The 27565-nt window shown below is 45.6% G+C and overlaps 1 protein-coding gene across 1 annotated transcript in view; it reads left to right on the top strand.

The window, feature by feature from the left end:
• Nucleotides 1-27565, top strand: part of LIN52 (lin-52 DREAM MuvB core complex component) — a 261161-nt gene that overhangs the window by 35896 nt on the left and 197700 nt on the right. The window contains exon 3 of the mRNA XM_069208503.1: nt 6555-6592. Within this exon, the coding sequence (XP_069064604.1) occupies nt 6555-6592 (38 nt within the window). The remainder of the gene's footprint in view (nt 1-6554; nt 6593-27565) is intronic.

Genomic DNA, 27565 nt, shown 5'->3' with positions numbered 1-27565 from the left:
TGCCCTCACCACTGTAAAAGAGGTGTCTCTATAAGGGGCGTTCCAAGGAGCACCTCTTCAGGGGCACCACGGGGTCATCCATTGGGGCATGGGCCCAGTCATTTATTACTTGGAGTTGGGAGGCCCAATAGTATGCATGCATGTGGAGAAAGGCGATTCTAGCACTGTAAACCGACCGACTTAGAGTCCCTAACGCAGTTCTGGGAGGTTACCCATCCATCATTAACCTGCGTAGCTCTCTATCCAGCTGAGCGAAGAAGGATTCTGTAATCGTTAGGGGGGGTATTTTGCATCACGGATAATATCTTGGGGTTTGTGATCATCTTGAGGGAGGGCGGCCGCCCTACCTAGAGTTTTCAAGGACAACTTTCTCAATCTGGCCACGTCCCTCTGCAAGGCCACCATTTGCAGCTCAAGGTTCAATTCCCAGAATGCCCACGGGCCTCTCCGTCACCGAGATGCCTAGATACCTGAAGCCCTCTACGGAGACCCTTATTGATGCAGTAACCTGTACCCCTAATCCCATTGTCCCACTGTATACAGTGTCAATTTGCCCCAGTTCACCCTGTACCCAGAGTATTTTCCAAAGGCATCCACCTTCTCAAGGAGGGGTTCCAAGGTTTGCAGCGGGATCAATAACATAAAGAAGGACATCATCCGCATATAGGGAGATTTTCTCCTTTTGCCAATGTGGTGTCCCCCACTTCCTCCCCAGATGCCCTTATCAGGCTTTCAAGGGGTTCTGTACAAAGGGCAAAGAGTAAGGGTGTCTAGTGCCCTGGATTAAAGGGAATGGGTCTGAAGTTGTCCCATTCACACAGACCGACCGCACTGTTGAGTCATTCTATAGTAAAGTTACCCAACAGTAGAATCGTGGGCCAAAGCTGAATCTTCTCAGGACCACAGAGAGGTAGAGCCAATCAATTGAATCTAATTCTTTCTCAGCATTTGTGGAGAGAAGTGATAGTGTAAAGAGGGCATCCCAGACCCCATCAAACCAGTTGTGTAGACATCGGAGATTTTATCTCATCGATCGGCCTGGCATGAAGCCTGTCTGAGCTCTGTGTATCAGTGAGGTAATCACTCCTGCTTGCTTGCAGGCTAGGATTGTTGCCAGTAATTTAGTCTCCACATTCAGGAGAGAGATTGGACAATGCGACCCATAGTTGTCCCAGGGCTTGCCTTCTTTATACATCACTGCAGTCTCTGCATTTCGGAGGTCAGAGGGAGCAATACCCCCTCACAGGAGTCCTCCTACATCGCCAAGCTCATCTTTCTCTTTAAGAATTTGGTCGTTAATTCATTAGGGCCTGGGGTCCTGCCACTTCGCATAGCCGTTAGTGCCCCAGAAAGCTCCTGCAAAGTGAGATCACCCTCCAGGTCCTCAGTTTTCTCTCTCCCTATCACCTGGGAAGTTCCAGTGAGGCTAGGAAGAAAGTTATATCCGCTGAGGTCCTCTTCGGTCTCAGGGCGTATAGATTGTGATAGTATCGGGCAAACTTCTGCGCAATATCGGCTGTCTGGGTTGTCCTAACGCCCTCATGAGTAATGATCTCCCCTGCCCTTTGGGACTTCTGCTCCTCCTTACGGCTCAACCACGCCCGTAGCCGCCCATTTTGTCCCCAATATTGTATAGTTTCCACAGTATCGCGAGGTAAAGTTGATGGGCAGCTCCCCCTGCCGCAGCTTTCTGTTCAGCCCTAGCCAATTCCTGGAGACTGAATGTCCCCGAATCCAGTTGCTGAACCATTCCACTTTCTCAGACCAACACCTGCAAATCCAGGGCTTGAGACTGGGCCCCCTGAATATGCCTTTTCTGGGCAAGTGGGGCCTGCAGTCTATCTTGCATGCCTGCCTTATATGCTTCCCACACTATTCCCAGGAAGTCCACTGTATCCTTGTTGGCCGCAAAGTAGACCATATAGTCCATCCTCACCTTCATCATTGTGTCAGGTTCCTGTAGTTCCCAAGCAATGAGGTGCCAATGTGGGGTTCACTGTCCCCCACCCCAAGGCCGCCCAGATACAATCATATGTCTTCTCCATCTCCCATTGTACCTGCTCCGCAAACCAAACGACCCAAACTTTCCATTAACTCCACCCCCCAAAGCAATTGCCTGCTTGGCCCCAACATAGGAAAAGTCTGTCACCACCCTCCACACAGAAAACAGAATAACAGTTAAGAAACATGGTGTTTCAAATCCTACAGTGGATATGTGAACATTATCTCTTCCTCCTACCTGGTACTGATTGGAAAGTCCCAAAACAAATATACCTATAAGCAGAGGGCTACTGACGGCCCTGCACCTGCTCCAGGTCAGTCAGATGCACACTTTATACTCCCTCTACCTATTCAGAACCCCAGTGTCTAGCATTGTCCCCACCAGCCTATATAGTCCCTGGCGTCCATAGGCTAGTAGAACATGCTATACTCCATCTTATCATTTGTCCAGCAGTCAAGGTGGGTTCCCTCTAGCCCTGGTTTGACGGGATCTACGGTAGAGACTGACCCAGAATTAGAGGTCATCTGGGAGAACCCCAGCATGGGCACCTCCTTTCGGTCCTGCGTTCCCTGCAGGGTCACCAGCACCTCCACTACTTTGGCCCTCTCTGATCTGACCTGTGACAATGAGGGATGACTGTTAACCTGCATTGTCTCACAATGAAGCCTCTGACTTCTCCTCCTGCTGGCCTTTGTCAGTTATTATCCCTAGGTGGTGTTCTCCAACCAGTGCCATGCTTCCTTTGGCATCCCAAAGAAATGCACTTTGTTATCCTTGATGACTGGCAGTTTTGCCGGGTAAAGGAGTGTGTATTTTAGGCCTTGTTGTCTGAGTGTCACTTTCACTTCCAAAAAGGAACTCTTCTGCCTTTGCACCTGCATGGTAAAATCAGGGAAGAGATGGACTGTACTACCCCCTCACCAACCAGGGGCCATGGGCTCTAGCCAGTGGCAGTCACGAAAATTCAACAGTCTGGCCATCTATGGGTGTGGTGGAATCCCGGGGCTGTCCATGCACCTTGTGTGCTCGTTCTATGGAGATTAATGCAGTTGGTTCACCATTAGATATTGGCGATGAGCCACTATTCCAGAAAGAGCTCCGCCGAATAACCCTCTGTTTTTTTTTTCTTTTTTTTTTTCTTTTTTTAAAGTCCTGTACCATGAGTTCCATGATTTCCTCCGTGTCTGAGATCCTGGAGGCCAGCTTCCTATAGTCTACTCTGATGAGCCCTAAGTCCAGAGCAACACCATCAATTTTGGACTCTAGTAAGTTTTGTTAGATCTGAAATGGCCCCCAAAGGTTTCCCCAGCTGATCCGCTTTGTTCGCTAGGGCGTCTCCCATGGCTTTCAGAGAGGGTACTTCGTGGCCTACCTACCCCATCTTGGGGAGGTCCTGGAAGCCCCTGTACGCCTGAGCTCTCTCTGAATAAGGCTTGACTATCTTTGTCTCGCTCATTCCTGCACCGGTTGGGCTCCTGCCTGTGGGGCTGACCTATCTTGTCTATGCAGCGATAGTTGTTGATCTCTGGCCTCTTGGAGGACGGCTGAAGGCTCATTTCGGTGCCCTAGGGGGAGGGGGTGCAGCGGGTTTCTGTGGGCGATCATGCTTGTCATGCAGACGGTGCAACAAAAGCACAGTATGGCACAGCTGTATGCATATTGCAAGGACTTTTGACCCACTCTTACTTTGCATGATTGCATGTCATGGCTTGGAGCTGAAGTACAACATGATACAGTGAGCTTTCTAAAGCGCACAGCTGGCCAACTAGGCTTCCCTGTGCTAGAGGCAAAGAGAAACCTTTCATCACCCTTATTTGCTAAACAGCCACGTCTTTAATGGTTTCCTAAACTGTTGTTCATTAGATAGCTGATGCAGGTAAAGCGGAGACTCATTCCAGGCTTTAGGTAGGTGAAAGAGTGTCCACCCTTGTCCTTGCGACGAAACCTGGGAATAGAGATCAGGAAGGCATCCTTGGATCTACAGTACAAGGTCAAGTACAAGAGAAAATGTCCTGTGCTGTGCACGTTATGTCGCATAGCTGCTGAGATGGTTGATTGTGCGTTGTCTGAATCTGTGGTCTTTAGGAATAACAAAAGAGGTGAGTGTGATGCTCATAGCTTGTGTTGCTAACAGGGCTATTGATAGTGATAGGTGTATGATGCCGTGTACGAGTGATCTATTAGGGCTGGTGAATCTAGACCCTGAAATTTTTGTTATTCCTGATGAACCAGGACACAGGTGATCCTCCTTGCCAGGACATGAGTGATCTTCCATGGTTGGTATAAAATCTGACAGTGTCACCTCAACATTTGATCTGCATGGTTGGAGTGAGAGAGATGCATAATTCTTGAGCTGCCACATTTCAGAGTTTTTTTTATTTGTATTTATTTAACAAACCATAGCATTTGGTAAATATTCTACAGAAGCAGCATTGATGGCACATACAAAATTTAGCATGAAGTGGCTACCAAAATTAAAAAAGCAGATGTACTGTGCCACTTCCACGGATGACTCAGGCAACTGCACAGATCCTCATCTAAGATAGTTACATGTGCACAGTCAATGAAGTTGACATTTGTGAGAATATACATCTTTACATCAGTGTGAGGAGTGGGGCAATCCTTTTGAGCATCTTCCAATTAGCAGTAGGTGACCTTTCGATGCCGTTTTAAATTATTAGAAAGAAAGTGTTGCCTGAATACTTGAAAGTAGCAGATGTAGTGGAATATCCTACAGATAGGAGGCAGAGGACTTGAACTTGGAGCCAGCACAGGGTGTGACTAAAATATTATGGTTTGTTGAGATTGTGAATAGCTGTGTAGTAAGATTAAATGGTGGAGATGTGGTTGGGGGCTATGGAATTTCTTGCCTTAAATACAATTGTGAGTGGCCTGTAAAAGGGTCTGTTATATTGGAAATCCGGGCAGGTGATGACTGAGTGCTAAGGTCTTAGCATGCCAAGGTATATTGAACATTGCTGGTGGTGCTGTTTATGACCTTGTTGAGTTTTACAAGCAGAATATTTCAGTAGGCTCCCTAGAAAACTATTGCAGTAGTGCAGATTGCTCATTGCCAGTTCAGGATGACTGTTTTGGCTATGTTTCGCAGAGACATGAAAGCGCATTTTGCTTATTTTCATTAATTGGTACAGTTGTTTTCCCAATATAGAATTCTAAATTCATGAATAGGCTGAAAAGATTGCCACTGTTTCTGATCGACTGTGTAAATTTCACTGTATTAGAGAGGGGTAATAAGAATGGATCATCAAGTTGGATGGAGAGGAAAGGTATAGGACCAAGGACTCAGAGTGGTTTAACATGAATGAATGTAGAATCATTCATGTGTTGAATGTATGTGAGAAAGTGTGAGACACTTATCCCGATGGAAAATGAAGACAGGAAGGAGAATTAAGACCTGTGAAATTGGTGTAAAAGTAATATGAGAACCTAGATGTGTAGAACATATACCAAAACCTTGCGATACACCCAATGGATGAGTGGTGAAGTCTTGGAGTCCCAGGTGACGTAAGAGCATCCAGGAAGGTGTGAAGCTGGTCATTTATCAGGTAGGCCTGTGATCCCTAGTAATTTGAGTGGATATGCAACAGTGTAAAAGGTGGAGGATAGGTCCAGGAGTACGAGAATGAAAGAAAGGTAATCATGGTGGGCAGAAAGGATGAAAGTGGATACATGCAAAAAGTGCACTTTCCATTGAGTGGAGGGTACAATTGCAGAAGACTGGTAAGCTATAAGATAATGCATAGTGTGTAATACAATAAAAAATCAATCATCGGATTAGAAGTGGATGAGAGTCACTAGGTGGTCGTTGGAGGGAGAAGAATGGTCACCAGTAGGCCAGTAGGAGGATCACAAGTTCAGTGTTCAACTTATGTAAGCCTGGAGGCTCACAAGTACGTTACCAATTATCAAGGACTCATGCAGTAGACTTGTGTGTTGCTTAACTGGTAACCTTCTGGGTATTGTGTGAAAGGCAATTATGGAATGTTGAATCTAATCTACGATCTTCCAAGACCGGTATATAGTTTTGTACAGTGCTTGCTTCCATGAACACTGACTCCATTGTTTTTATCCCCAAAAAGAATAAAATTGTCTGTTTTAAGACCTGAAGCCTGTTTTTTCATTTTTTGTCGCTGTAAATTGTTATTGTAAAGGCGTATTGTAAAATCCCTTTGGCTAATTATCTCTGTTCCTCCTCACTCCTTATCTTCCTCTCCATTTCACTCCTCCAATTCTTATTTGCCCTTCATTCTTGTATGGCCATCGTCTTTACTTTTTAATTATTGCTTGCTACTGTTGTCCTTCCTCCCTTTTTACCATTCACTGCTCATCCTTCTATCCGCCTATTTGCATTTCCTCTTATTTCCCTTCCCTCTCCTCCCTTTGTTTCTGCTCTGTTTACCCATGTGGACTCCTTGTTATTGTGTTTCCTTTTTCTTTGCCACTCTTTTCCTTTCTCGCTCCTCTTCTGCAATACCAATTCCTGCTTTCTCACTTGTGTCTCCCTTTACCCATTGCCTCATTTTCTCCCCAGTTCCAGGAGTTGCTGAATTTGCTGCTTCCTTTAAAAGTGTAAGTTATTTCCCTTTTTTTGTGGTAGTGCTGCATGTATACATTTGTACTCAATTCACTGAGATCAATTTCATTTTACCCTTAAGTGTGTTCAACCCTCCTCCCTTGAGCTGATGCTTCCTCCTCTTCTAACCCAATAGCTGGTAACTGCTTACAGTTCACTGCAAAGAATCCTGGGTAGCATTTACCAAGAAGGTGAAATTATTGTATAGTCATCTAATACTCCTTAACAAAAATCTTAGCACTGTGCGAACAGGCATGCAGGTGCCTATCACCCTCTACTATAATTAGTATGGTCTGTGAGAACTCCTCCATGGCATGCTTGACAGCCTGCTGTGAATTTGAAGGGCCGTTGTCAAGCTCTCTGCTTTACCATGGTAAATGAGCCAAAGTGCATTTCTTTTCAAGCATACAATTTTAGATAAACCCAGGTGGCTAGTCCAGGATAAATCTGTTTCACAAGTTCCTGAGTGCTCTGGAATTGTATTACTTTGTGTTAATAGGGCAATTAAAAAACACTGTCTAACCAGTCCTAGGAATTAGTAGGAGAACAGGGAAGACAGTGGCTACTGGACCACCACAGTGGAGAAAGGAGGTGGTTTACCAGTGGTGTCCTGGGTCTGTCATACAGTGGCACCACAAACTGTACCAAGTACACCCCTTCCACTTTGACTGTCAGGGATGTATTGTGTGTGGGGCAGTAGGTGGCATAGACTTGACACTCAGCCCGAAAACAGACCCAATAATTCACTATTCAGCTCATTGCTTATCTTTGGTAAAATAAAGTACTTTCATTTTATAGGAACTAGTACTATACAGTTAGATGGCGCTACAGCTACAGGATATACTATCTCACTTACTTGCCCTTAGTCGAGCACTGCATCCACTAGGGTGTCTCCTCCAACTTTGCACTACAGCTCCAATACCAATAGTGAGTCCTCTAGAGATAGGAACATAGGTAAAGATTAGGCATTGGTGCAGGTTCTCTAAGCAGTGACCTTATTGGTAGTTCATGCACCAGTTCACACGGGCAAAAGGTTCACACATGGCTAAAGATTAACTTCCTAGTAGCCGGAGAGATGGCCTCACTGCCTTATACCAGTGGGACTTGTGCTACTGGCTCCAGGGAAATGGGGCTGTTGTTGTGAAGGATGGTGCATTCATCCGAATCACATCATTGGCATCTTTGTCGGTGATGCAGGAACATGGGTGGTGGCATCGGTCCTCAGTCAGGTTGCTAAGGTGATCAGCACCAGAGGCATAGTACGCGGATGCTTGTCCTCCGCAATTGCAGTGTCCTGGCCATGGAACAAGTCTACGACTTTTGGACTATGGACAGTGGCCTCCCTCTTCACTCAGGCCACAGAAGTGATCAATACGAGTGAATGCTCATCTTTGGCAGTTGCAGCCTCCAGGCTGTGGGGCTGCCTTCTGTTTCAGTGATAACAACAGCTCCTTGCAGGATACACCAATTGTTGGGCAGCAGCAGCAACAGGCACAATGCAGGGGTAAGAGGTGGTACCCTGCTGTTATGGCTTTAGTTTTTCCATGCTGTTCACACCATGGACTGCTTTCTGGAAGACCTGATGGTACCTCATCACTCAGGTCAGTACCTACTTCACTCCTGATGGCATTTCTTTCATACTGAGATCACATCTGGGCTTCTTCTCCTGGACACTGTTGCCCTCCTTTTCTCTATAAGCAGGCAGGCTTATAGGCACAGGCAAACTTATAGCTTATCCAGCAAGTTGCACAGACATCAAGTGATGTCATCTTTGGGTGACTGGTTGTCATGGAGGGACCAGCCCTGGTCTCACAGCATCTCTTTGAGTATTCTGCAGAGCACTCCATTCCTTAGTCAATGAAGAACCTTGAACAAGCACCAGATAACATGGTTTGGGTCCCACTTTTATACTTATTTTCCTGAGGGGAGTTGTGGATCCACTGTATAAGGTCCAGGAAAAAGTTTGGCCTGGTTTCCTTTAAATGCCCATTTCTGACTTTAGTGCACACACAGCATTTGTGCAAGGTGATATATTTGATAGCAAATAGTGATGATGATGGCTCCAAGCAGGAGTATCCGAAGTATGGGTAGAATAAAGTGTGGGGATTATGTACCTGACTGTTATCAGCTTTCCTGGAGCTGTAATTAGAGACAGGAAAGGGGCAAGCCTTGACTAGGAATCTACTCATCATTTAAAGAATACACTAGTCACCCCCCACCCCCCATCCCACCACCACACACAAAATATAGTGCTTATGAAAATCTAATCAGAAATTATCTGCTAAAAAGAGCCTGATAGAATATTTAAGAGAAACCCTGGCTTCATCCTCCCTCACTTCAATGGGGCTCCAACCTCCAGCTACAGGAATATAGTCTATATATACTTCCACTGTCTGAGTAGGCTGTATCCACCCTCCATCTTGTTCCATGCCAAATCGGGAGCAATTAAAAATGGATCCCACTGGTCCCAGATAAAATACTTGTATTCCACACTGAATCCAGCTACCATATGTGTACCACTCATTTACACACATAACACACCTACACACACACTTAGACACACATGTGCATATTGAATGACACCTGCTGAAAAACAATGCCCATTCCCCTTCTGTAGCAGCTATTGTTAACCAGAGTGGCCTTAGCAACCTAGGAGAGCTTACAATGAAAAAAGGAAATCTTGTAGGTAGTAAGTTATCAGTTGGTGAGCTTTCTCTGTGCTCCTAACATCCCAAAGAACCCCAGGACAGCAGAAAAACCCAATCATGATAGATACTTCCAAAGTTGCCGACCCCTTTTATTCTGTCCTCCGGTGACTCCAACGTCAGAGTAAAGAGATGTTCTTGGATCAGAAAATATTAACTGTGATCTATAAAATCAATGAAATAATAAGAAACCAGTCTTGTTCTGGAAACTTTAATTTGCTTTCCGAAATGTAGCCAGAGTAGCAAAACTCCATGTGCAAACTTGGCAATCCACTGCAGGATTCAAAACTGTGGTTCCACTTGTGCTAGCATTTGTAGAGACTTTCTGGCACCTAGTACTACAGCCATAGTTTCTGTATCATTTTGTGGTGCTTTGAATAACCACAATGTAACAACTTCCATTGACTGCTGCTTAGGAGGGAAGTCGCAAGCTTCAGAAAGATTACCTAGGCAAATGTTAATAAAACTTGCCAAAACCTACATCACGGATTTACATATCCCTCTTCATTTAAGAGGCATTGATTACATTTCCTAAAACAATACTTTGTCTAATGGTAAAATTGTTTGGGTCTTATCTAGTGAACAAGAAACAGTTTTACTGCTATCCCTCATTTAAGTGCTCATAGTAATCAAAGAGTATTTTAAAGACTATATATTTTTGAAGTAATATCCCCTGACGTTTAATGAGTGTGAGGTCCTGCATTGCACTGTTTCTGATGGATACAACTACCTGTGGATTCCTCACCTTATGATTCCTCACTTTATTAATTCTTCCATGCGCCAGAATCCGACAGAAAATCTTCTTCCCAGCTCTCCACGTCGACGAGGACGTCACACCACTCTGTCTGACGTCACCGTGCCAATAAGAGGTCCTCGCCGGCGTGCTGACGTCAGTTCCCTTTTTTCCGTGCCTTCAATGCAAACGGTTTTCTCCTAGCTCTCGCTACTGTTGAAGGTGTTCCATCTTGTTTCTGGTTACAATGTCTCCTCCTAGGAAGTCGGGATTTAAGCATGTCGAGAGTGGGGGGTCGCATGTCTGTCACTGACCCTCATGATGATTGCCTTTGGTGTTTGAGCTCCGAGCATGACGTCAAGGAGTGTGTATCCTGCCACACATGAATCCAAAGGCTCTGAAGGAGAGGGAAGCCAAACTCTTTTTGGCTAAGGTGAAAAAAGGACATAAGAACCATCGCAGGTCGTCTTCTCACACTTCGTGAAAGAAGCACAAGAGGCGACGTCGTCATGACTCTTGGCGTCGTTCGGCTTGGAGCAATTCAAGGTCCAGGTCTCCATCTAGACGGCGATGTGGGCGGATAGTTCGACTGCGACTCTACAACCTCAAAGCCCTCAGGCTTCTACGGTGCCGTCGGTCTTCGAGGTAGTCGAGCCTCCAGAGAGTCATTGCTTTTCACCTGTGGCACAGGATTCGAATGCTCAACAGGCGCAAGTGCAGCATGGAGACCAGCGGTATCCTGCCTTACCGGCTTCGGGAGCGGATCCGGCGGCATTTTTAAATGCCATGTTTTTTACGTTTAATGCTATGGCCCCTGCTGGTGCACCGGCTTGGCCCAAGGGTCCTTTAGCTTTTATGTTGGGCTCCCCAGCTCCTTACAAGGCGGTGCAGTTTATGCCCTTTTATCTGGCTGAGGGTGCCAGTTTGGCACCGATGATGTCGCCTCAGAGACCTGCGGTTCTGATGATGTCGCCTTTTAGACCTGTGGCGCCGATGTCATCACCCTTTCAGTTGACGCCGATGACGGAACCTCAGGTGACCACGGCGCCACTGAGATCCGCTCTGTCGCCGGATGGCTCAGGATTAGACCGTAGTCAGCCTTCTTCTCCTGGTCCGGCCTTTCAGTTCTGAAGCCTGTGTCATCGACATCGGCTAATTCTATGTCGACGCCAAAGTTAGAGGCCAGCCTGAGGTCGCGTAGAAAGGCTTTAAGACGTTTTTGCTGGAAGAAGGAGAGATTTTGGAACCCTTGGGGGAATATCAAGGACTTGACTCCAGCCAGTGGGCTAGACACTTGCCCGGAATGGGACCTTTCTTCACCAGGGGAGTTTACAGAGGAGGCGGCCTCTTTCCATACTGTGGTCAGGAAGGCGGCAAATTTTTGGGATCTTCCATTGCCTGCTGCAGAGGTCAAAACAAATATTCTAACTGAGGTCCTGCATCCTTCTTCGACTTCGGCGGATCCATTGCTTCCGTTCAATGATGCTCTTACGGAGCCTATCTTAGAGGTATGGAGGAAGCCTGTGTCGTCCCCAGCCGTCAACAGATCTGTGGCAAGGAGGTATAGGGTGGCTCCTGGAGATCTGGGATTCTTGTCGAAACATCCTACCCCGGAGAGTCTGGTTGTTCAAGCCTCCTGTTCCACGCGGTCTGCACCAGGCTCCTTCCCTATGATTCAGACGGACAGGGAATCCAAGAGGATGGAGCAGTCAGTGAAGAAGACTTTTTCTTCTTGTATTGTGGCCCTCAAAGCAGCAAACACTGCCTGTGTAGTGTGTAGATACATGCACGCCCTGATGGATTCAGCTAGGGATATGGTTCCAGACCTGCCGCAGGAGGTGAAAGGACAATTTGGAGAACCCCTGTCGGATGCTCAGGCCGCAGCAAAGCATATAATCCAGTCTGGTCTGGATTCTACAGATTCGGTGGCCAGGGCGATGGGTACCTCTATTGCTACCAGGAGACATGCATGGTTGAGGTCCTCTGGCTTTTCCTCTAATGTCCAGACTGGTCTCTTGGACTTGCCTTTTGAAGGGGAGAAACTTTTTGGTGCGAAAGCTGACTCTGCCTTAGAGCGCTTTAAGGACAGTAGGGCCATATAAAAGTCTTTGGGTCTGCAGGCTTCCGCTACTACCCCTTTCAGGTCCTTTCAGAGGTTCAGGGGGTTTGTGCGTGGAACCGTTTATCGCGGAAGACCCCAGTCCACAGTCCAACAGCCTGCCAGCCTCCCTTATAGATCCTTTAGAGGGCGGGGGAGGGTTCGGACACCCAGCAGCATCCAGCGTCATCCTATTCCTCTGGAGGACTACAACAAGGGAAGCAGCCCTAGTTTTTTGCCCATTTTCAGCCATACTTCTCCTGTAGGGGGAAGATTACGTCTTTTTCTCCACGAGTGGGAGTTAATCACATCAGACTCCTGGGTTCTGAACAATGTGAGGAAAGGATATGCTCTTCCTTTTCAGGAGTTTCCCCATCCCATCCCTCCCCGTCCCTCGTTTTGTTCAGAAGACCAGCTCCTATTGTTGCAGCAGGAGGTTCAAATACTGTTATCAAAAGGTGCAGTGGAGTTGGTTCCACAGCAGGAAAGGGGTCAGGGTTGTTATTCGAGATAATTCCTGATTCCCAAGAAGGATGGTTGATTGAGACCAATCCTTGACCTGAGGATTTTGTATTGGTTCCTCAAACAGGAGAAATTCAAGATGCTGACTCTAGCACAGGTACTTCTGGTGTTGAACAGAGAGGATTGAATGTTGTCTGTCGACTAGCAGGATGCTTACTTTCATATCCCTATACTCAAGTCGCGCAGGATGTATCTCCAGTTTGTGGTGGGGTCGCAGCACTACCAGTTTGTGGTCCTTCCGTTTGGTCTTACTTCAGCACCTCGAGTCTTCACGAAGGTGATGGCGGTAGTTGCAGCAAGTCTCAGAAGGAAGGGAACATCGGTATTCCCTTACCTGGACGATTGGTTGATCAAAGCCAAGTCTCCAGAGCTCGTGCTGCATCACTTGCAGATGATAACTCAATTGTTGTTCAGTCTGGGCTTTTCGGTAAACGTGCCCAAGTATCACCTGGAGCCCTCTCAGTGCCTCCTGTTCATAGTGGCAGTATTGGATACAACATTGAATCAGGCCTATCCTCCGCTTCAGCGGATTCAGGACATCCAGGCGTTGATTCCAATGTTTCAAAATGGAGCGGTTGTTCCAGTCCTCAAGGTTCTACGCCTGCTCGGTCTGTTTGCTTCTTGCATTCTGTTGGTCACTCATGTACGTTGGCACATGAGGGCTCTCCAATGGTGCCTCCGCAAGCAGTGGTTTCAACACAAAGGGGATCTCGAGGAGTCAATAACGATCTCCAGAGACGCTGCAGCGGATCTACGATGGTGGGCTGTGGACGGCAGTCTTTCTCAAGGAAGGCCGTTTTCACTGCCACCTCCGGTCGCCACGGCCTTGACAGATGCTTCCACTGTAGGGTGGGGAGCTCATCTGGAGGACCTGGAGATCAAGGGTCGTTGGTCTCCAGTGGAACAGACTTTTCATATCAATCTGTTAGAATTGCAGGCGATACATCTGTCTCCCAAGGCCTTCCTCCTGTCCCGTCGGGGTCAGTCAGTTCAGGTCCTGACGGACAACACTACTGTGATGTGGTATATAAACAAGCTGGGAGGAGTGGGGTCGTACCTTCTCTGCAAAGAGGCTCTGCGTCTCTGGTCCTGGCTTCGAGACCCTCGGATTTGCTTGGCAGCGAATCATCTGGCCGGAGTACTCAACGTACGTGCGGACACTCTGTCGACATTTCTCGGCCGATCACGAGTGGCGCCTCCATCCGGATCTGGTCCTTCACATCTTTTAGATGTGGGGTTCTCTGCAGATAGACCTGTTTGCCACTCGGGAGAACGCACACTGCCCGTCATTCTGCAGCCTCCAGTATCCGGTGCAAGGAGCTTTGGGAGATGCGTTTCAGATCTCTTAGTGTAACCAGTTGCTTTACGCGTTTCCCCCCATACCCTTGATTCCTGGGGTACTGAGGAAGATTCGCCGAGATCGGGCTCAGGTCATTTTAATAGCCCTGGATTGGCCAAGAAGGGTGTGGTATACGGACCTTTTCCAACTCACTGTGCCCTCCGCTCTGTATCCCTCTAAGGGCAGACTTCCTCTCGCTGTTGCCAGGGCAGGTTCTACACCCCCACCTCCAGAGCCTGCACCTTCATGCCTGGAGATTGAACGGGGCAATCTGAGTTCTTTCTCTCTCGCAACAGAGGTAGTGGATGTTATTTTATCGGCAGGGCGACACTCCACTAAAACTGTTTATGCCGGCAGGTGGGCAAGATTCGTGGCTTGGAGTGGGGAGAAGCAAATTGACCCTTTGAGGGCCCATCTATCCGATGTTCTGTAGTTTGCATTAGCTTTAGCACAGAAGGGTTGTGCAGTTGCTACTATTAAGGGCTATTTGGCAGCACTGTCAGCCTTTCTTTGCCTTCTGGATCAGCCCTCCTTGTTTACATCGTCTATTGTTATTAGGTTCTTAAAGGGTTTAACTAATAAATTTCCTCCCACTCCTTTTCTTATGCCTCAGTGGGATCTGAATCTCATTTTAACTTTTTTAATGGGTTCACCGTTCGAAACCATGCATTCTTGCCCGTTAAGATTTTTAGCTCTTAAGGCAGTTTTTCTGATAGCTATAACGTCGGCTAGACATGTTGGTGAGCTTCAGGCTCTTTGTGTTAAACCTTCCTTTACTTTATTCTTACCTGTTAAAGTGGTGCTGAAAACCAGGGCGGCTTTTCTTCCTAAACTTGTCACTCCGTTTCATATGGGGCAGACCATTACACTTCCATCTTTCTACCCTCCTTTTCACCCTTCAAAGGAGGAAGAGAGGCTCCATTGTTTGGATCCCAGAAAGGCTCTCAGTTTTTATATTGAGAAGACAAAAGACTTTCGCTTGGAAGACCAGCTATTGAGATATATTGGAAAGAGGAAGGGCAGAGCGGTCCATAAAAGAACAATATCCAGGTGGGTCATTCTTTGTATCAGGGTTTGCTACTCGTAGGCAAAAAAGGTTCCCCCTGAGGGTATTAGAGCCCATTCGACCAGGGCTAAGTCTGCCACTTCGGCCCTGGCTAGAGGGGTTCCGGTGATGGATATTTGCAAGGCAGCAACTTGGGCGTCCCTCCACACCTTTGCAAAGCATTATTGCTTGGACTCGGAGGTTAGGAGGGACGGCCATTTTGCACGATCTGTATTGCAGGATTTCTTGGTGTAATCAGTCAGGCACCCACCTCCGAGAGCGGTACTGCTTTAGGACTCTATTCATAAGGTGAGGAATCCACAGGTAGTTGTATCCATCAGAAGAACAAGTTACTTACCTTCGGTAACGCTTTTTCTGGTGGATACACTAGCTACCTGTGGATTCCTCACAGTCCCACCCGCCTCCCCGTTACCTGTCTGGTCATACCAAGATTTTTGTTTTACAAGTATACATAGGTTTTGGTGATTATGTGTATATATAAATGATGGTTATAATTCTATTTTATCATTATGGTTTTATGTGTATATGCATTCATTTGAGCTACTGTGAGGTTGTTTTTCACCTGTACGCCTCAATGGCACGTAAAAAATGGGTGAAACTGATATCAGCACGCTGGCGAGTACCTCTTATTGGCACGGTGATGTCAGACGGAGTCGCGTGGAGCCATGCAGTTGTGAGGTCCTCGTCAACGTGGAGAGCTGGGATGATTTTCCGCCAGATGCTGGTGCAAGGGAGAATTCATAAAGGTGAGGAATCATAAGGTGAGGAATCCACAGGTAGCTAGTGTATCCACCAGAAAAAGCATTACCGAAGGTAACTAACCTGTTCATTTGGTACTAACCGCAGTGTTTACTGTTAGTAATCTTTGACTGCTCAACCACAGCTGCCACTGGCGAGTCAAGGAAATCAGGAGTATTTTGTTAAGTACCCACATTCACAGCATCCAATTTCATCAGTAGGAGGAGAGTACAGAAAGTTTAACCTCTGACATCGCTGGATGCACACTGCAACCCCTGGAGAAATTGTTTCTCACTTAATGTCTGCTTCCTACCTATTCACGCAACAAGCACTATTCTCCAATTCTTCATCCTCTCAAACGCCATTCAAGCTCCCATATGTTCAAATGATACTTCTCCCTTCGACCATTCTCTCATCAAATGATTATCTCTGCCTTCCTACGAACATTTACCCTCTCCCTGATAAAATGATGCAGATTCTTCTCACAATTAGTACCCCTGTTACTTCAGACCTCAGATGTATTCAGTAGATGTACTCTGCCTTTGTGACCCCTTCCCTGTCGATCTCTTGCTGAGTCCCTTTACTCATTTAAGGTCACCTACTCCACCACTTCTTGGTGTGTTGGCTCTATGGACTGAGTCGTCTACTGCAGGGACCTGAGTTTGACCCCAGTGCTACGATATGAATCCTGAGATCGATAACGTACTACTGTTGAGTTGGCTAACAGTAAACATCTGTTGTCTCAATAGCGCTAAGAGACCCACATGGGTGTAAAGGTGCGCACTATAACTACTCATATGTTTCCTCTGTAACTATTCGCCATCTACTCGCCAATCAGTTGATTACCCCCAACATTCTCAACCCTTCTAATCAGCATTTACTTTAAAACTTAACAGCCGAACAGCTGCTGTTCCAAACTCTACAGATCACAAACTCGTTCGAATCCCTCTTTTCTGTCTGTAGATGTATTAGTCGTCATTTTGTTCGCTAGTCTTCACTAGGAGTGCGATATGATGTGGAAACGTCACCTGTTAGTTTGTAACTTTTTTAAGGTCTGGCGTTATCCAAGACTTTCTCACTTTACTAAATCAATATGTAAAATCTACGGACTGAAAGAGGCTCTCTTGCTTTGTTTCTGTGCCATTCACATTTATCTTCCACTCAGTAGCATGGGACAGTGGATCAGCCCAGTACTGCCATTAGCTTAATGTCACTGCGAGTGACTGTTTTCTATCCTTATAAAAGGAGCACGTCCAAGCACAAAGTAGTTCCTAGTGCCACGGAAGTACTACTGCAGTGTGCTTTTTGAGACCGAAACCGATTTGTGCTTTTAGCCACTTTTCTTTTTAGGATTGATGCGACTAAGCTGCTTCTACCTTAATAAGTTTTTGCAAAACCTTTGCTAAGTAAAAACAAACATTGACACAGTCAAAAAGCTGGAGACCAACACTGGTCCTGTTGGCTGTGCCAATTCTTATTTTTAAATGTTGCCAACTTTGTAGAACCTAATGGAATATGCTAGCATTTTTTCTATTATTACAGCTACTAAATAAGACACACTAACACCAAATAGGTGTTTTGCAAGAGAAACGTCTGGCAAAACCTACTTTTAACTGCATAAGCCCCCGGCAAAGCCTTATACCGTGACCCCACAGTCTCTCCTTCTCTTGCCACAGCCATCGATCATGCAATCAATACGTACGTCTAGCTCATCACTTAATTATTTTCTACTCCTAAAATCCAAACCATCAGAACATCTCACTTGTTATTTTGGTTTATATCTACCCCTTACTGACCATCCTTTTGCTTCCCCAGTCCATGCCTCCTTGCCTCTCGGATACATTTTACCATATTTCACTTTCAGCTACCCTTCTAGTGCGCCATCACGCTTGCACACTTCACTGCTGCATTTCCAGTGCTACATGCGGCCATGGGTGTAAAGCACAGCCGTCTACTTTCCTCCTCCTCATTTAGATCATTCGTTTAGCTGCTTCTGTGTTACTGTTGTTACCTCTGTCTGTGTTTCTCATTATGTGCCACCCTGTTACTAATCTACATAATTCCTGCTTAAAAACTAATAAACGAAACCCTGCAAATAAAATGCCAGCATAAATGGCTGTTACCTATTTTCTTTTTTAATGTTTTAGTGAAGTACAATCACTTTACAGCTCGCATAAACTGTGAATGAGTACAAAGCAACATATTCACATATAACTAAAGGCTAGCGGTTTGAATAAAGCACAGTTCAAACATTGTGCGTCATGTACTGTTTTCTTGTACAACCAAATAAACAAACATACACCAACAAACATTCGCCTCCTCTCGCTACCACGGTTCCATCAGTGTAGTTGTAGCCTACGACTTGTAGGATGTACTTAAAACGGGACCTCTTAGATACCGTTTGTGGGTACTCTAAGGTGGTTGCCCATTCCTTCTCATGGAGTGGTCTGGCCAGATCGGCCTCCCGTGAAGAGATGCACGAGAGACATCTACCTGATGTAAAACGGCCCTACAAAGCCATTTCACCAGTTCCCTCCAAGTACTCTCTGTGTATAGTGTCCGGTACACCTCATGCGTCCGGGTAACTGATGCCTGATGTGAAAAAATGTAGACCTAGAGCGTAATATGTGTTAATATGTCAGAAAGTCTCCGGGTGGGAAATCCCAGTCTGCTATTAGGGTCTGAAAGTCCATTACGTCCCCATTGAGAAACAGGTCCCCAATGGTGAAAAGCCCCACCTTATGCCAGGCTTCAAGGTGTCCTCTGTGCAGTCGTCCTGCCTTTGTCGGTAGGCTCAATAAAGGAATAGCCAGTGCGAAGGGCATCACTGTGCCTGTTAACTTATTTGTCCTCGTTAAGTAGCCCTTTGTCAACTGAAGCGGCACCGTGGACCAAACGTCCAGGTGAGTGTGCAGGGATAAAAGAGAATTCACAAGGCCATTCCGGAAGTCCACTGTCATAAGGCCTGTCTCGTAAAGAGAGAGTCAAGACAACCACAGAGCCACCTACTGGAGTTCAGCTGCCAGGTAATAATGTTCTAAGTCTGAGAAGACAAGTCCTCCTGCAGATACAGGAAACTTCAACATAGCAAGCGAGATGCCTCCTAGTCCAGTGCGCCATATCCACGTCACTAAAGAGGTATCCAGATATTGGAAGAGAGAGCAAGAGGTGGAGGTTAGTGAAATAATGTAGGAGCTTCTGTAATGCCACCATCTTCACCAACGCTACTCAGCCAATTACCTACAGGGATAGAGAAGAACAGAATGTAAACTGCGTTCAAACCCCCGGATCGCTCTGCCCAGGTTTCCCTCTCGTAAGTCAGCGGATCCCCAAGTACCAAAACGAAGTGGCCTTGAAACGGATCATATAATCAATAAAGGGACAAGTAGGTGATCTACACTGGCGCCGCAGCTGGAGATGTGAGATTTATCCCAATTCACCTTAAACCCGAAAGGGTAGCAAAGCCGGATTGAACCTGCACCACGTCAGCTAAGTCAATATCTATGTCTCAAACGGACAGAAGATGTCATCGGTATATAGGGATACCACATGCATAGTGCCCCCTTGCACCGATATGCCACAGGTGGGGCCCAATAAGCAAAGCTGAGCAGCCAGTTGCTCCATTGCCATGGCAAAAAAGTAAGGCTGACAAGGGCAACCCTGGCATGTTCCTCTCCTTACAGGCTAGGGGCTAGAAATACATTCCCCCCGTTCACACCTCAGCTGCTGGGAGATATAAAGGATGGAGATCTATGTCTGCCTTTAGGATCCAGTCCCAAACAGCTGCAACATGCTATACATATAGATCCACCTTAAAGAATAGAAGGCTTTCTCCAAATCTAAAGCTATACAGATGGCATTGAGAAACCATGTCATGATTAGTTTTTCATGTGCCAAACCCTACGTAGATTTAGAGAGGTATTGCGCCCCAGGACAAAGCCCGCTTGGTCTTCATGTATTAAAGCCTGGCGTTCTGGGAGTAAGCGGCTAGCCAGCAGTTTAGTCAAAAAGTTATATTCTGCTTTTAGGATGGATTAAATGACTGTTGCCCATGACACCAAGTCTCCTTTTCACGTATACAGGCTCCAGGCTAATTGATGGCTCCGCTTTACTTTTTCTGGTGGCATTCAGGTGCTGCCTAATATAGAGCTGCCCACTTTCTTTAACCTCATGATCTTCATTGTGGAGATTTACAGAAGGGGTCAAGAGCTGATTCAGATACCTAGTGAAAAAAGACATTGGATTTAATGATGATTATTCAAGCATTGATCAAGCGTCTGTTCCATCCAGATTTGTTTGGGCTTTTTAGCCTCATTCTGTCGTTTATTTCAGTAGTCTGAGTATCTGTCTGATTACTGGAGATGATCAAGGTTGTGTTTTTATTTTTTTCACCGTTATTGGAGGATGCCTGCTTCTCACCTTAAGTAGCCTATGTGGAGACTGACGTTTGGTGGCAGTTGACTCACCTGATGCACAGACCTTTTTTCTGTACCCCCAAGATAGGTGTCCCTCATTACTGTAGTCCTTCACTTCCCACACTACCTGGTTGTGATTAAGAGATATTTATATGAAGTGAAGGGCTTTGTGAATGGTGCAGTTTACTAGGGCAGACTTATTGTAGTACTAACTGAAACTTCCCCTCTTTACACTTGGGTTAAAACCACTTCAGCTTCCCTGCCTTTGAAGCAAACCCTGAAAAGTAGGCCTCGGAGATCCCTTTCATTTAGGCCTAGTTTCAGGGTGGTGATATACATTTTATTTAATTAGCAATTTATTATAAAGCACAGCTATCACACATTGGTATCGTGGGGCTAGGAACAAGAAACCAGGACTCCAGCAAGGTAATGAAATAGGTAACTAGGTCCTTACTGAACTAGGTAAGGAAATAGTTGTCATTGCTCTACAGAATTGTAGTTGATCAGCAATTAGATCATTACACAGTTTAGGCCTTAAAGGATACATCGCCTTCAAATTCAGGGCAAGTGGTCTCAGAGAGAATCTACATATCACATCAACTTGCTAGGCCTGTGTGCAGTGTATCTGGCGCTGAAAGCGTTCCGTACATCATTCAGCTCCAACTTTCTGCTTGTTCAGACGGACAATACGACTACCATGTAATACCTCAATAAGCAGTAAAGAACGAGGTCCAGGTCCTTGTCAGACGAAGACCAGACAATTTGGAGATGGCTTCTGCCCAGGAACTTATCGATAACTGCTACTCACCTTCCAGGAGTGCAAAATACCCAAGCCGCTTCTCTCAGCAGAACCCCTTCAGGAAAATCATGAGTGGGTTCTAAACGACAGTCGTTCAAGACGTATTCCAACGGTAGGGGAACTCCAGACATTGACTTGTTCGCAACATCAGAAAACGCCAAATGCCTAAGCTACGCATCAAGGTACTTCCAAACAGGGACCCTGGGGAATGACCTATGGATCAACTGGTCTGACAGATTTCTCTAAGCTTTTCTGCCAATTCCCCTAATTCTGGTAGTCCTCATCAATCTATCTCAATCGAGAGCCAAGATGATACTCCTAGCTCCGGAGTGGCCACGTCAGTAGTGGTTCACGGACCTCCTTCACCGGTCCATCCATCCATATCTCAAGCTGCCATGCAGACCGGATCTATTGGTGAAATTTGGAGGCCAGATGGTCCATCCCAGTCGCTCCGTTTTCAGTTTGGTTGCATGACTCCTGAGCTAGTGCAGTATCGACACCTGAATCTTCCACTACACTTCATGGACATTCTTAAAGAAGCAAAGTGGACTTCCACACAAGCTGCATATGCCTTCAAATGGAAGAGATTTTCCTTATGGTGTTCATTGAAACAAAAAAAAGACGTACCATTAGCCAGGAAGATGTAATTCTTCCATACTTACTCCTTTTGGCACAATTTGGCTTACAGTTGTTTTCTGTAAAAGTCCACATGGCAGCTCTTTCTGCATACAGAAAATGTCCTTCACTAACCTCCTTTTTTTTCTTCTTCTTCTTCAAAATCCCGGTCAACAAGGATTTCTTAGAGGGTTTGAAAAAAGATTTCCTCCTATTAGACGTCCATCTGGTCCATGGGAGCCAAATATAGTTCTCTCACACTGTATGCAAGATCCATTCGAACCCATGCATAAGGCCTCTCTCAAATCTTGGAAATCTGCTTTCCTGTTGGCCATTACATCTGCCCACAGATTTAGTGAAAGCCAGGCACTCTGCTCACACAAACCATACACTGTATTTCATTCTAACAAAGTTGTCATGCAATCTCATCCGAAATTTCTCCCGAAGGTAATTTAGGATTTCCATGTCCACCAAACCATATCCTTGCCTACATTTTTTTCAGAATCCCTCCACTCCAGTGGAATAATCGCTCCATTCCCTGGATGTAAAATGAGTTCTTAAATTCTACCTTGACAAAACACTAAGCATTTGCAAATCAGACCACTTATTTATCAACTATGGTCCTGTTCGCACAGGCTTAGCCACCTCTAAGAAATCCATTTTATGTTGGATATTGTCATGTATTTTATTATGCTATCAAAAAGCTAACAAAACACTCCCTACTAGACCAAAAGCAGACTCTACTAGAGGAAAAGCAGCTATTGCTGCTTTGCTGTGTAATACTCCTATCCCAGAGATTTGCAAAGTGGCAACCTGGAAATCAGTTCACACATTCACTAAACACTGCTGCCTAGATTCGGACGCTAGAGCAGACGCTCGAGTACGGCAGGCTTTCCTTAGAAATGTATTTGCTTAAATTTTTTCCAGTTCATCCTCAGTCCCTTCCTCCGCTCTTAGTTGGAATGCGCTTGCTATTCTATTCAGTGCTTATGACTATACATGGAAATCTGCTACGAGAAAAGGAATGGTTTCTTACTTGTAACTCCAGTTCTCTCATAGGGGAATTTCCATGATAAGTCATAAGCAACCCTCCCATCTCCCCGGGAGAATAGACAGGGGTATCGATAACACTGTACAAATCTAACCTCGCCTTCAAAAGAACTGAAGCAACTGTCACTAGCTGTGCATGATGCGATACTGGTGGTCCCCGAGTTCTTAAAAGCACAGCCTCTTGTTTAGCCATTTAATGGCAGCCTATGTGGCTACTCTCAACTCATCTCTTTCATCTCTGCCATGCAAAAGGGTTTTGAGGGAGATTGATTCTGTTGACAAATTACTCTCAAATTATAATGTGCTGGCCCTTTCTTTGTTTTAAGATGAAGAGTTCAGTCAGCGTAGCCTAGGTACATAGACTGCATTATCTGTCCACTTCTTCAATGACTATACAGGCCTTCCTGAAGAAAGGCGAAAACCTCCACTTAAGAAGATATTTTGAAGAAGTGCTCTGGTGTCCCAGCATGTGGGTGGGACTATTCAGTGCTTATGATTTATCATGGAAATCCCTCTACAAGAGAACTGGAGTTACAGGTAAGAAACCATTCCCTCTACCACTGATAAAGGATATCTAAATTACTGTAAAGCCTCCCTATCTCCTTGTTAGTAACTGAACCCATGACTGTAAACCTTCATGTTTTGAAGCATGTAAATCACCCTTAGTGGCCAACAAGACCACCTCAGTTGCAAATCTTGGATGAAAAACCATTGTGAGACTGTCTGGGAGGTTATGGCTTTCTAAGTAAAGAGAGAACCATTATGCCAGATCTTTTCTTGCGCAAAGATCGGGACATGTGGCCAGCAAACTATGGATGACCTCAAAGGAAAATAGCACAGTTGCTGGAACTGTGGCTTGAAATGTGGAAAACAGACAGGGATAATCTGGGATTCCAGCTGTTAAGAGTGCTTATGTGTGTCTACAGAATTTTAGTAATGTCATTCACTAATCACCACTGTATTCGTCCAGCTTAGTTAGTCGTTGAACTGACACAGTAAAGGGGAACCAGGGAACACATGTAGAAGCCTCCAGCACCTTATCTGAATAAACTGTAATGTCTTGTTTTATAAAATCATACTATTACCCTGTTCCCAATGTACAACTTCAACAAGTACTGATACTGGTTGACAAAAACTACGTTATCCATATACTCCCATTAATGGCGACAAATAATATAACTCCTTTGTCAAAAACAACATTTCCTGTGTTAAAAGCCATGCCAATAGAATTTATTAAGGCACTTCCAGTTCATTGGAGGGGGTGAGGAAAGAGATAAAATCCGGAAACCAGAAGCCCTTAGATGACTAACATTGATACTGAAAACTGCCTTTACCCTGAAGTGGGCAATACTCCTGAAGCCCATGGAAGTAAATCTAGTAAGATATATTTACGGTAGACAGTTTTGTCAAAATGTGCAAAAGTATATAGTCAGTGTTATCTTGATCGTGTTAATTTATTGAACATGATAAGATTCCTACGCGTTTGATGAGCTAGCCTACCTGTGTTTCACACAGTGAACTGCATACAGGTCCATGGGAACTTTCAAGGCTAAAATGTCAGGCTGTTGAGGGCAAAAGTATTGGAAAGCTGTGTGAATAAAGCAACAGTATCTTCAAGATATATCTTCAAGATATAGACAGTCTGCCCTGGGACATGTGCTATCTGCTGAAAAGCACATCCTTTCAATCGGTGTAATAAGTCTCTGCAGTCCGTAAGAGGAAGACGGTGCTGTGATGCAAAGCGATCCAGGTAACGGGACCCGCTGCATGGATGGGACCCATTACATAGACTGCTGGGATAACCACAACGTCTCCCTTCTATAAACTGTAGAGACTCTGCAGATTCGAGGGTCGAAGGCGATTCTAAGACCAGTGCTGAAGAGGACTTTGGAATTGGTATTGATGACAATTTGGGCTGGTGCCTTCATGTACATGAATTCCTTGGGATATGTGCCAATCCCACCACATGACAGAATGATTGAGTTGACAAGACAGCAGGATCTGGTCAATCTTTTGGAGCTAGTCCATAGGCAGGAAGGGGAGACCTGTAGATGTCTAACATAGCCTTTCGAAACGCCTTGGCTTTGAAAGGTTGGCTGATGGAGTGGAGAACTCCGGCATAAGCCTTTTTAAGAAATGCATTGTCTCCAAGGAGCACAAGTGTCAGACCATCATCAAGGAATGGCATCAGTGAGGCTGCCAACAGTCCTAGGAGCAAAACTTCTTCTTTTAGAAAGAAGATGTGTCTTTTCTGTGCTGTTTCTTCTGGTTTTATTGGAAATATCCCATTGAGGGATAAGTCTTTTATGAGAATTACTTCAGTGAGAGGTGAGGGGCCGTTTAGAGTGTCCTTATGAGCCTCAGCCAAAAACAGTTTGAATTCCCGCTGCCTGCTGGTCTTCTGGTGAACGAAGCTGCAAGAGTTACAGCCTGAAGGATGGAGCCCCAAAAAGCACATAAAGATGTCATGGAGATCTGACAAACACAGCTTCTTTCAACATTGTCAATCTGATAGAGTAGTTTAGGTCATCTGGATCTGCTTTTTTGGGGCTTGGGAGAACTGATCGACTGTCAGGGAGTCAGAAACTCGTCCTTGGGCTAGTCAAGAGTTGATTGTTGTGGACATGAAGAGGTTAAAACTTTAGCTGAGATAGGTTAAGTATAATGAGACAGCAGTTCAAGATTTCTGATAGTTTTAATCAGGGCAATTTGAGTGATATCAGTGAAAGAGGACTTTTTTGAAACAGTACCACTTGAAGAATTAGGGGAAGTGGGGATTGAGAGCTCTATTTTATGGATTTTTCTTTGAAGAATTGAGAGAAGTTTTTACAGTCATCAGCATTTTGTGTAAGGTCTGATGTAGAATGTAGGTAGTAAAGTTTCTGTCGGTGTCAAAGAGCTTTCTTGGTCTTTTTTGTTGCTGAGCCCTCCTTTCTGGTAAACGTGGCTGTGGCCTCAAAGATGAGCTTTTTTTTAATTCCTTTCATTTGTGTCTGAGAAGTTCAAGATTATGATTAAATGGGTAATGGCGCCATGTCTGTGCAGTAGTGATTGTGTTTTTTTAACTCCAGCAGATGTGGTTCATTGTTAGAACTGGGGCTTCTAGTTGGCAGTGGTTTGCACCCTTTCCAGGAAGGGACCTTCACTCTAGTCAGGGTAAGGTAGTCACACATCTAAGGTAACTCCTGCTCACCCCCTTGGTAGCTTGGCACATGCAGTCAGGCTTATCTCAGAGGTAATGCGTAAAGTGTTTGTATAGACACACAGTAGCACAGTGAAAACACCACAAAAGTACTCCACACCAGTTTAGAATATAGCTAATATTTACCGGAGTAAAACAAGACCAAAATGACAAAAATCCAACATACACAAGTAAAGATATCACTTTTTAAAAGTTGAAATGAGTCTTCATCCATAGAAATCAATGATTGTATCTTTTAAAGCACAAAGTAACTGGGATGCATCAAAAACAAAGACAATGCAGGCCACAGGGGAGGTGAGGAGCCAAAAAGCAGGGCGATGCGTTGGTTCCTTTCTGGGAGGGGAGGTGATGCATCGGTTCCTTCCTTGCTGGAGAGGCGATGCATTGGTTCCTTACTTGCAGGGGAGGTGATGCGTCAATTATTTCCTTGCAGGAAAAGTGATGCGTTGATTTCTGGACCTGTAGCCTCAGTTCCTTACTGCAGGGTCGATGAGAAATTGATGCCTCAGGGACAATGTGTGGAAAATCCAGACACGCTGTGTTGGTGGAGCTGGAGTGAAACAGGCACTCTGTCGATTCTGTGGCTGCGAGACAGGCGAGGAGTCGATTCCCCCCCCCCCCCCCCCCCCCACTGTGGTCGGTTGGTGCATGGATTTTCTCCTTCATGTTATCAGCTTAAACCTCCAAAGGCCCAGGGACTGGAGTTGGCACCACTTGCCAAGCCAGGACTCTCAGCAGAAGAGCCCAGGCTCTGGCAGATGAAGTCTTTGATGACCCTGAGACATCTTGACAGAAGGCAAGCTCAGTTCAAACCCTCCGAGAACATGGGAAAGCAGGATATAGAAAGCAAAGTCCAGTCCTTTTACTTTCAGGGCAGAAGCAGCAAGCTGCAGGCCAGCACAACAAAGCAACACGCAGAGTGGCAGTCCCTCCTACAGCATCCAGCTCTTCTTCCTGGCAGAATGTCCTCAGTCCAAAAGTGTTCTAACTCTGTGGTGTTAGAGGTCCAGTACTTATACCCATGTCTGTCTTTGAAGTAGGCAAACTTCAAAGAGAAGTCTTTGTAGTGCACAAGACCCTGGCTTTCACTGCCCTGGCCCAAGACACACTCCAGGAGGTTGGAGACTGCTTTGTGTGAGGAAAGGCACAACCCTATTCAGGTGCAAATGTCAGCTCCTTCCACCACTCTAGCTCAGGAAGAACCTTCAGCATGGTGATGAGCCATCAGGATATGCAGGGCACACCTCAGCTCCCTTTGGGTGACTGTAGATTAGAGTAAATTCACAAACAGCCCAACTGTCATTCCAACCCAGATGTGTATTCCACAGACAGGCAGAGGCACATAATGGTTAAGAAAGGAAATGCGCACTTTCTAAAAGTTTTATTTGTGAATTTAGAGACCCCAAACTCCAGATCTCTTTCTGCTCCTAATGAGAAATTACACTTAAAAGATATTGCAAGAAAATCCCCATGTTACCCGATGGGAGAGATAGGTCTTGCAAATAGTGAAAAAAGAAATTAGCAGTATTTCACTATCAGGACCTTTTAAATACACTGCATCCTGCCCATGGGGCTGCCTTGGGCATACTTTAGGGGTGGCTTACATGTAGTAAAAGGGAAGGTTTGGGCCTGGCAAGTGGGTGCACTTGCCAGGTCTACATGACAGTGTAAAACTGCACACACAGGC

The sequence above is a fragment of the Pleurodeles waltl genome, chromosome 9, assembly GCF_031143425.1.
Source record: "Pleurodeles waltl isolate 20211129_DDA chromosome 9, aPleWal1.hap1.20221129, whole genome shotgun sequence".
Taxonomy (NCBI): Eukaryota; Metazoa; Chordata; class Amphibia; order Caudata; family Salamandridae; genus Pleurodeles; species Pleurodeles waltl.
The sequence above is the reverse complement of the archived record's forward strand: the minus strand, read 5'-3'. Positions and strand labels throughout refer to the sequence as shown.